This window comes from Nelusetta ayraudi, unplaced genomic scaffold, assembly GCF_046127955.1.
Source record: "Nelusetta ayraudi isolate G7.1 ecotype Tasmania unplaced genomic scaffold, CSIRO-AGI_Nayr_v1 ptg000092l, whole genome shotgun sequence".
NCBI lineage: Eukaryota > Metazoa > Chordata > Actinopteri > Tetraodontiformes > Monacanthidae > Nelusetta > Nelusetta ayraudi.
The window spans coordinates 2,627,300-2,641,916 of record NW_027466142.1 but is presented as its reverse complement, the minus strand read 5'-3'; the positions used below and the strand labels follow the sequence as shown (position 1 = coordinate 2,641,916).

General features: G+C 46.9%; 1 protein-coding gene across 2 annotated transcripts in view; it reads left to right on the top strand.

Annotated features, from left to right (window-relative positions):
• The window catches only part of LOC142902221 (uncharacterized), a 40,038-nt gene that overhangs the window by 262 nt on the left and 25,159 nt on the right, over window positions 1-14,617 (top strand). For both annotated transcript variants that reach the window (XM_076047109.1, XM_076047107.1), the window contains exons 2-6: window positions 6,074-6,169; window positions 6,655-6,857; window positions 7,899-8,098; window positions 10,260-10,394; window positions 10,622-10,710. In XM_076047109.1, the coding sequence (XP_075903224.1) occupies window positions 6,074-6,169; window positions 6,655-6,857; window positions 7,899-8,098; window positions 10,260-10,394; window positions 10,622-10,710 (723 nt within the window). The remainder of the gene's footprint in view (window positions 1-6,073; window positions 6,170-6,654; window positions 6,858-7,898; window positions 8,099-10,259; window positions 10,395-10,621; window positions 10,711-14,617) is intronic.

Sequence of the window (14,617 nt, the reverse complement as noted above, 5' to 3'; positions counted from 1 at the left end):
AACCTCTCCAATCACCCCTCCCCCCGCCGCTGCCTTAAAAAAAAGCACCTGTAGATCGGTAATGTGACAGCACCGAGTGGAGACCACCGAGGATGAGGCGCCCCCCCCCTTCTCCTCCCCCCTTCCCCCTTCATACAATACGATGGTTGTGTTTACAGCAGCATCGGCGTGTGAATGTGAATGAGCAGCAGATCGAGGCGTGACATCAACAAGTTGAGCCCACAGGCTGCCTGCCGCCTCCTCCTGCTCCTCCTCCTCCTCCTCCTCTTCTTCCTCCTCCTCCCCCACCTCCTCCTCCTCTGTCCTCTGCAGAGACGCTACTCTGAATGTGTTAAGGGTGTTTTTCACCGTATGCTCAACCAGCTTAGATCTTGTGTGGACTTGAAGGGCCTGTCCTTTAAAAACAATATTATTATCAATATTATTATTAATGTTATTATTATTGGGCGACACGGTGGCACAGTTGTTCGAAGAAGCAAGAAAGGTTGTGGGTTCGATTCCCAGGGTCTCCTGAAACCTTGCTACTGTGTGGTAGTTTGCATGTTCTCTCTGTGTCTGCTGGGTTCTCTCCAGGTTCTCCATGTGTTTGCTGGGTTCTCTCCAGGTTTTCCATGTGTTTGCTGGGTTCTCTCCATCTTATCTATGTGTCTGCTGGGTTCTTTCCAGGTTCTCTATGTATCTGCTGGGTTCTCTCCAGGTTCTCCAGCTTCGCCCCACAGTCCCAAAACATGCATGTGAGGTGAATTGGGAACTCTAAATTGACTGTAGGTGTGTGTGTGAGCGTGAATGGATGTTTGTTTCCATGTGGCCCTAATAAAGTGGCCACTGGTCCAGGGTGTCACCCTGCCTTCACCCTATGACAGCTGGGAGAGGCACCAGCAGAGCCCCAGGACCATGAGAGCAGGAGGAAGAGGGGATTGAAGATGGATGGATGGACTGATCATTATTGTTGTTATGATTTTGGTTAGCAGGCAGTCGTACTTGCACATGGTTGTGTTAAGGTTGTGTCTCAGTGTGGCCCTGCTGCATGCGTGTCGGTACCAGGGGAGCCCTGCAACACTGGCACTGCACAGACGGGCTCATCGGGGAGCCTTTCATGAATGATGTACATGCCTTCAGGCTGAGGAGCCCACACAGCCACACACACTCACACACTCCCCATGTGCTTGCTTAAATGGCATGACCGCGTTGTTGGTCGCAGTCAAAGATTCAAAGATTGTGAGCCACAAACACCAGCGTCACAGGAGTCCAGCGTGCGGCTTCATGCGGTGGCGTTTGGTGTTTCCTCAGAGCAGGATCAATTGACTAGATTCTTCTCCGTGGTTCTGGACTGACTTGATTCTTCTCAGTAGTTGTGGACTCTCACCTGCGCGGTGCAGTTGGCTGATGTTGTGTTCTGCTAGCAGCTGAATGTCAGCGACTGAAACTGCGAAGGCCCCTCGTCCGTCATCCGCCACTTCATACACTTCGTCAGCTCTCTCCAACCACAGTTATCGCGAAGAATCTCCCCGCCTGCGAGGCTGCTGGCGGCATCACGTGGTCCTCATCATCAGCAGATTGGGAGAAGAGGTTCAGCTGTCGCCTCGATTCAGAGCGGCGGCATTCAGCCAACGTCGCCTCATTCCAGGGATAATATCTGCTGATTGGGATTTTTGTCTGCAGAATGCTTGTATTTGACGCCGTCTCTCAGGAAGTACATACATTTCCCGCCATGCGCTGTGCAGACTGGCTGGTGTCTAATGATTGACACCAACATGCAACAATTTCTCAGTCTAGAGCGGTGTTAAAGTGCCACCGTGTGGTTGTTACACCTTCAAATTGCTCTTTCAAAGTCATTTTTTTTCTTTTTCAAGTTTTTGTTGACTTTGTTCATGGAGCAGAGTGTCCCCCACTGCCAGTGACCCAGAGAGAGTGACTCTGCTGCCTCTCACCAACTCCTCTCACTCTGCTCCACAATGCCAGCCAGCTCACTAGGCTTTATACACAGCGGTGGCTAAGCCAAGGCAGGTGTGTGTTTTAAGGGTGCTGGGAAGGCAACCAGAATTATATCGAGCAGTGTTTTTCAACTTCTGAGCCGCGGCACACTAGTGCACCGTGAGATAATCAGGTCAGGGGTGCCGTGAAAAATTATTCAATTTTGCTGTATTGGTCGATAAAAAATAATATAAGATTGTGTCGTGAAAAAATGTAACTATTTTCCTCGCAGGATATCAGCTTTGCATGCATCTAAGCAAGTTTTCCAGTTTTCACACTTAGTAGAAATAAATGCAGAGACTATGTTGTCATGATTAGGCTTAAAAGTCTCATTTCTTAATATTTTCAGTTGGTGGTGAGCCATGGAATTTGTGTCAATGTAAAAATTGTGCCGTGGCTCCAAAAAAAGTTGAAAAACACTGTTTCAGTGTACATTAGGCCAGCTGGGGGCGCTGTGAAAAATGGAAGAGGTGTTGTTTTGTTTTTTGGGGGGTTTTCTTCTGTTCCAAGTCACGTCACCAAAAGAAAAAGATCTGACCTCCAGGTGGAAAAACAACACCGTGCTGCCGTTTGTGAAATCATTTCTGAGTTGTGTTTCCAGCCGGCGTTTTTTTTTCCTCCGCATGTGCAGCTGCACAGCAGCAGTGGAGCTGCGACTCTGTATCATGCCGAGGCTGATTGAATGGCGAGCAGTGTTGGAAGCTGCCAAGCACCTGAAATGATTATCAGCCGTATCTTGTCCTCCATTCTCGCCCAGCCACTCTATCTCTCGCTGCTGCGCCGCTATAAACTTTAATGCGGTGCTTTTTTTTTTCTTTCTTTCTGCTGACCGCTCTCCATCCCTCCATCCCTCCTCCGTCCCGGTGTGTCTCTCCGCTCTGCTGATGGCCCCCATCCAGAACATCCATACTAGTAATTGGCGAGGCTCTTTCCGTTTCTCCTGAACTTTATTTAGTTTTTTTCCTTTCTGCTTGGCAAACAGATGGAGCAATGTGCTGAGTGGACCCCCCCCCCCCCCCCCCCCCCCCAACACACACACACAACACCCCCCACACCCACCCATAGAGTCTCTGTCCTTTAAAGACACTGCTGCGCATGCATTAGCTCTAATGAAAATGACAAGACACCAGGCAATGTAAATGGATGTGACTCAGTTATGGTGCTGATCTTGAAACTATTGGCCATCACTCAGACTGGAAGACGCTCAATGTTTGGCACACAGGGAGCAGCTATTGAAATATTTGCTGTTGGGGTTCAGAATGAGAACTGGCGGGGCGCTTCTCCAAGCATCACGTTGAGATACGTGTTCCTCACAAGCATTCTGATATTGTTCATCTTAAAGCTTCTATATTTTCGCTATTCTTAGGTCTTTACCTATTATACCTGATGCCAGTGGTGCAGACTTGCACGATTATCTGTTGGAAAAGGAAAAACTACGTCGACCTCCAGAAAACAAATGCGTGGTTTCACCTTCGTGCCAACACAAATGTTTTGTTCAACATTGCACGTTTGGAAGTGGGACAGAACTAAGGCATGTGTGAGGAACCACCTGCAGGTTCTGTCACAAAGCTGGGAGCAGCAACGTTGACCTATCCGTGCCCTTTGTGACATCACAAAACAGTTGATTTTCAGAGCTGGGTGTTTGAGTGCACACTTTCTAAAAAAAAATATCGTCTGTGAGCGCAGCACACCTTGTCGTCACGTCGTCACTCACAGCAAGGGTACGAGGTGCACCTGTTAAAGTGGCCGGAGGTGTAAACGCCACCGTTCTCAGTCTAGCAGGAAGAGCTCGACTCTCATATTCTGAAGAGGAAAGATGAGATTTGGGCGAGATTGAGAGAGAAAAAGAGAGAGGGGGGTGGGGGGGGAGAGGGGAAGAGAGGTGAGGAAAGGAAGAGAAGCCAAGGGAAGAAGAAGCAGAGGAGCAGGAGGAGGAGAGTGGAGAGGGAGAGCACTCAGAGTGATGGATATCAGATGGTATTACACACGTATCTCACACACACACACACACACACACACACACACACACACACACACACACACATGGTGGTGGTGCAGTATAACAGACACTGAGTGGCCTTTCCTCCTGCTAATGCATCCCCTCCTTTCTATCCACTATTGATTTCTTCTGCTCTCTCTCTCTCTCCCTCTCTCTCTCTCTCTCTCTCTCTCTATCTCTCTCTCTCTGATGAAGGCTGCAGACCCTCGCTCTGCCTCTCCACCCACCCTCCCTTATGTCTTCATCGTGCTCTTCGGCCATGTCTCTGCCTCACATTTTCACCGCCTCTTATCTAACCTCCCCCCTCCCTCACACCTCCCCCCCACCGCCTCCCTATCGCATTTTTTCACCTGTCCATCTGCCCCTCCCGCCTCTTCCTCTCCTCCATGCCTTCCCTTCATGTCTGACTTATTAACCAGCTCCTTATTCACCCTCCACCTCCACCCAGCCTCTCTTCTCCTCTCTTAAACCTCCGTGAACTCCTTCTTCCAACCTCACTCTGCACTCTCCCTCCATCTCACCCCTCAGTCTGGTCCACCCTCCTCTTCTTCTCCTCAGCGCCTGGTAGTTTGCCCGTCTGATTCCAAGGACAAGAATAAAGGAAGTGTGACTGCCCAGTTAGCACAGTTGATCGGTAAACGGCTGATCGATCCTTCCGGGTCTTTCAGTGACCTTATTCCAAGAGCTGCTGATTGGCCCTAATAAGGGGGGAGTGTTGGATGCACACGCTGTATGTGTAGCCATCGAGTGCAACCGCAGGAAATCTGTTCAACCAGCAGCAGCAGCAGAAACCGTCGCGACCAAACCAAACCCACAACCTGCTTCTCGCTGTGAGGCGCCAACGTCGACCACTGCACTGCACTGCACTGTTCATATTAAAATGCCAGCAGTTGTCAGTGCAATGTTTGCCCTCGCAAGGAGTTTTGCAGGTTTTTAATCTCGCTACACCCCCCCCCCCCCGTGATATCACTTTTCATTTTGTGCAATGGCGGCATTTGTCAAAAGGCAATTGTGTGTGAGGACTTGGTCCGCGTAAAACAAAACAATTGTGTTAGAAGCAGCTTAAAAAAATACTCAAAATACAAATTTGAGGATTTAACTGAGTGTACATTCAGCAGTTTTCCCCCCTCATCTTCTTGAGCAAATAATTTTTTTTTTTCTTCTTTGTTTCTTCGAGCCTGCTTCTCTTTTCTTTTACTTTACTGCTTCAGTCTCTGTGCGTCCAACAAGCCAATTAAGATGAGCTACAGAGGAGGGATAAATTCATTGCACCCACATTTGGCTCCCTGATAAATAGTGCAAGCTGCAGGGCGGTGAGTCAGCTTGTCTGTTGCAGATAAAGCGTCACTGACGAACACTGAACGGCAAACAAACGCTCAGAGGGCTTGAAGGAAATCTTGTAATTAACCAAAGTTTGGTCGGGTCATGGCACCCGGAGGAAACAACTTGTTCTAATTCTGCTTGCCATGAATCTGAATCCATACTGACAAAATCAACATTTTGCAGCTCAGCTCTGTGGTGATATGATCCTGGCTGTTATGCCATGTCAGGAATTTGTTTTTTTTTAAGCTTGTCATTGCAAACAAGGAACAAGAAACTTAATTTTCTGCCTTTTTCACCCACAATTGAAGATGCAATCTCAGTAATGGCGCCGTCATTAATGTCCACTTAACCTAAATGAGGACTGTTTGCCTGGATTGTTTGCTGAAACTAATGGGACCCATCACGTTTCTCTGATAAGTTCCAGCAGGATGAAGCAAAACAAAGAAGTTCTGATCCTCCTCCCTCCTTGTTACAGCGCAGCCTAGAACCCAGTCTGACCTCTGAAAGCAGTGGATGCTGAGTCCTCTTATTATCATTATTAATGCATCATGCCACTGAGTACAGTCATCTAACATATTGGTGCCGGCTCAGGTTCCAACAGGTCTATCACTGTACCTGGGTCATCAGTTCCAATGGTAAGGTGCAGACGGGCAGCTGGAGTCCTCCTCCAGATGTTTGAATACTGCAGCTTTACGAGGCGCCAGTGATTTCTCTTGCAGTTAACCCAACAACCATCCGTCCCTGAGGGGCTTTAATTGCATCTGTCTGTGCTTGCAGGAGGATGGGGGTCCGGTTCACGCCGTCTTAGGAGGACCCGAGCCGGATGTTGACACGGTGGCTGCCACGCTGTGTCTGGCTCTGCACCTCAGCCAGGTGACACCACTCTGTCCCTCTGTGCAACACTCCTCATCAAGTCCTGTCACCTCCCACCTGCTCTGTTGGAATTTGCCGGTTCACTCAACTCAGTGCATTTCCAGTAGTTGATATTACTCCACATACTCCAGTCCAAGACAAGTCATCAGCTCCCTCTTCCATATCGCCAGTGATGGTGCCTCTACATTTATTATGTGTTTAATTAAATGAACAGAAGCATGAGATTTGGAACAGAGTTAATGACATTTATAGCTATTTAAGTTTGTATCCAACAATATCATCTAAAATGCATTCCTATTGCTGTCTGGAGTTCTCGACAGTAAACGCATCACTGTGCATCGTTAGTGTCCTACAGATTTAAAACCTGCATCTCAGCTCACACGAGGATGAGCTCATCGTGTTGCATGTTGACGTTCCTCAACTCTTACAACCAACCTTTGTGTCTGATCATCTTTCTTTCCCCTTGGTGTGTTTGTGCGGTCCAGAGTGAGCTACCAGACGGGGTGTGTGTGCCGGTGCTGTGCGGCCGGTCGTGCGACCTGTCCGTGTCCGGGGAGGCGGCCAGCTACCTGAGGCAGCTCCGGGTCAGCCACAGCTCGCTGCTGTGGAGGGACGACGTGGACCTGCTGAAGCTCCACCACACCAGAGGGCTCTCACTCACGCTGCTGAGAGACGACCTGCTCGACAGGTAAACAGACCGGCCCAGCCCAGTGTCATGTGACTCAGCTCAGAGCCAATGATGGAGTCTCTCTACGTGATATGCAGCCAGACGCCGTATAACCGCTGTGAAAGGTCCCGAAAGACCGTACAACTGCTAAAAAAATGCACAAAGATACGCATCAGTCTGGATTTTTTAATGTTCAACTTTCCCATTTAAAAATATGATTAAAAGGATGTTTTATGTTCTGGTATGTTTGAGAATATCAGCTGTTGCTTTAGTGTTGCAGCAGAGAATTTATTGATGTTTGCACCACTTTATTCACTGGAGACTTTCTTTTTTTTGTGTTAATTATTTATTCATTTTTTCTTTATTTTAACAACTTTGTCCTGTGAGTGAGGTTCGTCAGGTAATTAAAGTCAAGATGTAAATGACTGTTATATATCTTGTGTTGCTTAATACTTAATGCAACAGAGCCTAATGGTGATGGTTCTTGTTTTGTGTTGTTTTGAAGCAGCAGCTGCTGATGGACAGATGTGTACGAGGCTGGAAGGGGGCAGAAAATTAAAGTATAGCCACTAGAATAAACTAGACTACACCACTGGTCAGAGCGCCCCCTGCAGGTCCGCCAGGGGTTGCGCTGAAGGAACTCCGGGGACGAGCTTCAAACATCAGACGAAAGCAGCGATGTTGTTTTTCATCTTACTTTTCTTTCTTTATTCTTTGAAGACCAACGCTGATAAATGAGTTGTGGGGATACCAACACCAGCAGCACGCACTCACCGACTGGCACCCAGCGGGTTCTGGCCGAGCAGGCGCCTGTTTGCTGATGCAAAAATGAGTTTGAAAGTCGTTTTTTTTTTCCAGGGTGGGGGGGGGGCGATTTCATCCCTGCGTGTGTGAATCACTCACAACGCAAAGGGGAGTTGTGTCTATGCAAATGTGCTGCAATCACCCCCCATCACCCCCCCCCCCCCAACTTCCCCCCCCCCCCACCGCTACCACCACCACCACCACCACACACCTCCCTCCCTGCAGCCAACCCGCTTCTTCTTTCCGCTTGTGTCCCAGCGCCGAGCGCTGCGCTCTGGAGGCCGGCGTCCTGCGAGTGCTCCATCAGGGCGGCGGGCGGCGGGATTCCAAGGACGACGACGACGACGACGGCGGTGGTGGGGCGGCGGTGGCAGGGTCGGCTGTGGCCGCCGTCGCCAGGGAGCTTCTTCAAGACGCAGCGGAGCACGTCGGAGCGCTGCTGGCGGAGAGTCTCAGAGGTGAGGCCGGCGCAGGCGAACCCCTCGGGGGGAAGTAATGGGCCGGCGAGGGAGGACACACAAATCCACCGACGTGACTCGCTTAGCACCCACCAGGAGGCGAGAGGGAAGAGAGGGATGAGAGGGATGAGGGTGGTTGAGTGTGAAGGAGTAAGGAAGAGGAAGAGGGCAGGGAGACACACACAGGCCCAGAACGTCTTTTTTTTTTTTTTTAATTATCATATTTTATTGAAGAAAGTTTATTAAAAAGGGCAGTTCTTGTTCTGTCAAGGTGTCACAATAAAGGAAAAAAATGGAACTGGTGAGAAGATGGCACGCAGTGCAACAAAAACTAAAAGTCTTTGATCCAGTTTTACGCTGCAGGCTCCTGAAAAGGTGGCGTAGACAACATTAATACATTCATACTGGTGGAGACTCAAGAAACACATTTTATGTCCTTATCATGAAGTCACAACCCAAATTAATTCCACAAAAATAAAAACAATAGCCCACTTTCTATCATGACTAGTAAATAAGTTATTGAAATTATTGAATTGAATTGTGTGTCCTGCAAAAATGATGCCCAAAATGATCTCTATAAATATATATAAATATATTAAAATCCCTTTGTTTTTAAGCTGAAGCTGAAGCTGCGACCCAATCAAAACAGCTTCACGACCCACTTTTTGAGTCGCGAGTTGAGAAATGCTGATTTATACCTCCTGGCCAGCAGGTGTCGCACTCATTCCAAATCACACTGGTTTCCAGGTTGACACACAGCAGATTAGTGTTGCAGCTTCAGAGAGGACAAGTGACTGATTCCAGCTCAGTACTGCTGCTGCTGCTGCCTTTCTGTGCTGGTTTCCAGAGGATGGCCTGACAGGACCAGTGAGTGACAGTGAACTGCGAGGCAGGCTGCTAGAGAGAGATGTGTTGCATGAGGTTTTTCTTCTTCAGACTGAGCTCTTTCAGGTTGATTGATCTGGCCTAGGGTGGCTCCACTTCATCTGGGACTCGCAGGAGGTTGTGTGCGGTGGAAGCTGCAGCCTGGTTAAGCTGCCTGCTCAGCGCTTCATCACAGCTTCTGTCTTTTACGTTTTCCGCCGGGGCTAAAACCTCCTTCAGGCTGCTGCCAACGGATGTGGTCAACCGATGAGGAAATATATATTTCAAAAGTAGCCAGTGTTTGGTTTCCACTGGTTTCTAATGGAAGCTTTGAGATCAATGCTTTCTGCAGAATAGAGTGGAGGCCGTGTCCTGCAGGCCCTGCTCATCCCGAGTGTTTTTGAAGCTACATTATTTTAATCATTTCTATTCAGCCAACAGAAGTTTGGCTAATATCACAAACATGTTCATAGTGTCATATGTGGTGTGAGTGGCAGTAACCAACATGCAAAAAAAACTGAGGAAACCTGCTGGTCAAAGCCGTTTGCTTTTTTGCTTTGCTCTTTTCTCATAGACTGCAATATAGAATCTTTGAGTTGTAATGGAAAATAAGTATTCTTGTATTATTCTTTTATTCTGTTTATCTTATGTTATCCATATACTCATTTCTAGTGCATATAGCCTGTTGAGTTCCCAAGTATAACAATGAGATCATCACCCTTTTGACCTCGAGTGAGGCACATGATGGTCAGATGTCCCTGTCGTTAAGATAATCCCTGTATGAGTCCTTTGTCATTTAGCCACGGTACTTTGACCTTAATTCTGATCTATATGTTATTACCCGTGAGCACATCCGCTGTGACGTTCAACGCCTTTAAGGGTCCGTCATGGTGTCATGATCCCGGTGTTTGTACACTTGGAGTTGACCTCCATCCTAAGGGCTGACCTCTCAGGAACCTCTCCCCGCGGTCCACCAGAGGAAGCTATAAATCTGTCGGATGAGCTAATTCTCTGTGCCTCTGTTCGGTTGTACTGTGCCTGTGTCTCGGAGCTCCGATCATTTATTCCTGTTCATTAAATTGCTTATTTACTCGGTATTTCTGCATCAGTATCTTTACTCTTTTCCACAACAGAGTCTTCCTGATGAATCCCGATCCTGGGACCCCCCCCACCCACCCACCCCACACCCCCCACCCTCCTTCTTCTTGACTGGGGCGCCGTAGTTGAACTGTCATGAAGTGGGGTGATGAGCCAACATGCTCCCACAAAGAGTGTGTGTGTGTGTGTGTGTCCACAGAGGCCCTGTGGATGCAAAGCCAGGCTTTTCACAGCAAACACGGCCACTGGTCGGAGGAGCTGGAGCAGCTGCGGAGGTCCTGGGAGCAGAGGTGCAGCGTCGCTCCGGCTCGGCAGGAAGAGGCCGAGCTACCAGGTGCACTATTGAAAGCCAACACAACTTCTGAAAGGAGAAAAAGTTGAAATTGACTTGGTGTTTATTTGCTGGGGAATTGTCATTGTCACTTGGCTCTGAATATATTAATGCCTTTGCTTTTGTTTTTTTGTTCCTTATTCCTGTCTGCTGCTAGACTGTCATGTATTCCCCCGTGCGTGTGTTGTATTATAACTGTTAGTCTGCCTGTGTGTGCTGACTGGATGCAGACTTGGGGCAGCTGCTGAGTGCAGACATGAAGGAGTTCTCTGACGGGGAGATGACCGTCGCACTCGCCTCAGTCACCACAGACAAGGAGGTAAAACACTTTGCTCTTACTTTCTCTCCATTTCAGAACCGCAAAACATGCCGGGTAACTTTGTATCTGCCTGTGAAATTCAATTCACTTTAATTCAATTCAATACAATTTAATAAAACTGCATTTGTCTGCGAGGGACAATCGAAGGCACACGAGCAGTTATTCATCTTGATACAAAACCTGTGAAACAAGTTAAGTGTAGACCAGGGGTAGGCAAAGCTTTTGACTGTTGGTCCACAGTGGGATGTAAAATGTGAGGCTGGAGCAGGAGCAGATAGATGCAGTGTTTTGGTGAGAAAATCGAAGCTGTTTTCACAGGTGTTTTTTTTTTTTTCATTCTATGGTGACCAACCACAACTCGAGCCAAACATGAAAACTGCTTGATCATCTGATGGATGCAACTCAACTCAAACAACTCATAAAATCTCTTACTTTGATTTTTTTTTTTTTTTTTCTTGAAGATGGTTAGAATGGGATGGGGAGAATAGAATAGAACAGGTTGGTCACCTTCAAGATAAACAAACAAAAGACGTGCATTAGTTTCAAATAAATACCAGTGAAGACATTTCAAAGTTTTCCTAACAACGAATAATGATTAAAATAATAATATACATACTTAAAGGAATGTTTGGATTTTTAAAGTTCACATAATAAAATGTCATTCATGTTTCAAAACTACTAAACAAACTGTAACTGGGCTGGATTAAAAAGCTTCATGGGCCGCATGTGGCCTCCGGGCCGTAGTTTGCCCACCCCTGGTGTAGATTCAAAAAACTGGATTTTTATTCCACTAAATAATTGCTAGGAAGTGTTAATTGCCTATCAGACTGTTTTGCTGATGTGGTGTGAGAATGAATCCTGTCACACAGCACCACTGTACACAAATTCACCTCTGGTGTGACGCTGCGCAGATCTCATGCGCCAGTTAAACAGCTCCACTTTGAAAGAGACCAGAGTCAGACTCAATGCAGCGGCAAGCGAGACAAAGTTTCCTTGTTTTTTTATTATTTTTTTTTTGCTAAGGAAAAGTTTCTTTTTTTAATGGCTTTGCTGTTTTGAATACATCACACCTGCGCTCCGTCACTTTGGGGAGGTGGTGCCGTGCATGTAGAGGAGTCCCGCCGACGGCGGCAGGCTGCGCATGCCGATGAGATGCAGATGAGGGAGGCCTCACGCACACCCAGGTATCACCTATACCTCCCCACTGATCGCTTAAAAACCACACACACACACACACACACACACACACACCCACACACCCACACACCCACACGCACGCACAGGGTGAAAGAAAGATACATACATTTTCAGGAACCATTTGGGAAATGCATGTTTGTGTTGTATTTCTGATGTCTCATTCTCCCTCGTCCACACACACACACACACACACACACACACACACACACACACACACACGAAGGAAGGAAGGAAGGAAGGAAGGAAGGAGAGGCCAACCTCTTGCTTTTCTCCCTGCTGAAACTTCTAATGTGTTTTTCCCCCCTCTTCCCTCCTCCCCATCCCAAAAAAAGAAAGAAAGAGGGAAAGAAAAAAAATCATTCATTATTTCCTTTATATCTCCGTCTCACTTCTTCCCAAAGCCCATTTTTCTCGGCGGCTGCCTAGCGTGCGGTATTAGGCTATGTGTAAAATAAATGATGTCTGTAGCCGTAGGGGGACGGCTCTGCCTCCCCCAGAAAACTACCTAACGTCCAAGGAACATTAAACACCCAGATCCTCGTTTAGCGAATAAATAACCATTCATTTGAATGGCTTTGTCTGTGTGTGTGTGTGGGTGTGTGTTGTGGGTGTGTGTGTGTGTGTGTGTGTGTGTGTGTGTGTGTGTGTGTGTGTGTGTGTGTGTGTGTGTGTGCGCGCGCGCGCACTGGACTTTTCCGTGCATATTTTACCAGTGCTGTGCACTGCATGCTGTGTGTCAGGCGATGGGTGAGAGAGAAAGAGAGCGAGTGTGTGTGTGTGAGAGAGTGAGAGAGGGTGAGAGAGAGAGAGGCCCATTAGAGACTTAATATAGAATAAATGGCCAGGGGCCTCTTGTGTCGCCAGCGGACCCTCCGACTCCGCAGCGTCACGTCGGGTTACTAATGACCTGAGATCGGCTCCAAAATGAACTCCTTTTATGCATGTCATTTGCAGTGTGTGTATATTTATATATTATTTTTTAATTGTGTTTGAAAAGAGAGTAAAACGGTTTTTAGCAAAGTGTCATTTATCGCCGGGGCTTGTAGGGAAGTTCTGCCTTGAATGATTCTTTGGAGAAAACTAAATAAATTAGATTCAATTAGCCTTTAATGGTTTATGTGGCATGTGTTTGTCAAAGTCTGTGTGCGTGTGTGTGTGTGTGTGTGTTTTGTGCACTCGCATGCCTCTATTTGTGTGTTTAAATGCAGTTTTATGGGGCTGCAGTTAAGTTTTTTTTTTTTTGGCCGTGTTTGTGCGTGCGTGCGTGTGCGATTGTGTGTGTGATTGCCTAGTTAGGAGACGACGACTCGGCGTATTGACACACACACCCACACACACACACGCGTGGTATAGACTGACAAATGCATGGTTGCACGCTGCAGCACAAACAGACATTAGTTATTGTGAGTTTTGTTTGATCTGTGTGCAACCAGTTAAAAACAACAAAAAAACATTTAAAAATCACATTTATCAACTATCTACAACTATAAAAATACAGCAACTGCTCATTTAATTTCAAAGTTGGCATCAAATGTGCACATTTGCCTTCTTTGCCTCCAGCTTTCATTGCTGATTCTCGGGCATTGAGACTTTTTTGGGCGTGAACTCAATGTTTTCTGTGTTTCATTTTCTTTCATCCTACTTCTTCTACCTCTCCAGTACTTTAGCCTCACAAAACCTTTGCTTAATACGTCACCTTTGAAAGTGTTTCTATGAGAAGGACAAATCTTTCCTCTGTAAAAGTCACTAAATATATTGTTTGCTGTGGTTTTATGGATAATTAATCGGCGTAATTAATCGCACGAGGCTGCGCCACTGCAGTCTGCGATGAAAAATAAAGATTTGAGAATCTGTAAAAATATGGACCGAAGAGTGGGCTAAATCACTGGAGAACGAACAGCCCTTTGTGATGTCACAAAGTACCCTGATTCCTCTCCCAGGTTGAAAACTCCACCAGCCTGGCAGTATTCCAACAGCCTTGTTTTGTCTTCTTCTCAACATGGGCAAGGTTCAACAACGCAGGAGGCTGAAAGCCAGCGTTTCTGCAGGAGGCTGTAAACAGAGGGCTAAGAATGCTGGTTCATGGAGAGAAGCGGTGTTTTCATTTTTTCATAATTATTCCCGCTGCTCGGCTGCAGTCCAGGATGAAGTCGGACTAAGAATGTGTTTAATGTGGATCTTTTAAAGGGCCAGCATGGTACGTTTAGCGACAACTAATGCTCGGAGAATAAATTGCAACTTTTCTAAAGTCCCGCATGGTGTCACGTCTTTCTGAACCAGCTGTGCGGTCAGGTTGAAATCCACAATCAGCGCACCTGCTCTTTGTGTGAATATAAATAGAATGAGAAATTTAAACAAAACACTGAATTGTTAGTGACTTTATCTCACTAGAAACTAACATTTGTATTTTTCGGTGTACATATTTAATGCCACAATAGTCCTTTAAACTTTATGCACTGGCCCTTTAAACTTATCAGATTTATTTTCAGCATGAACTAAATCCTGATCATCGAGCTCTCGGCCGACTGTCTTCAGTGTCCGTCTCTGCGTCTCAGAGGCTCCTCAGGTTTTTTGGTTTTTTTTTCTCTTTGACTTTGGTGACGTTGATTGCCTCTAATGTGTTGTTTGCTCACAGTCCTCCGGCCCTTCTGTTTGTTTATGCGGGGCCAGTTTCGCCCCTACGCCACTTGCACAAATAATTATGTTGGCT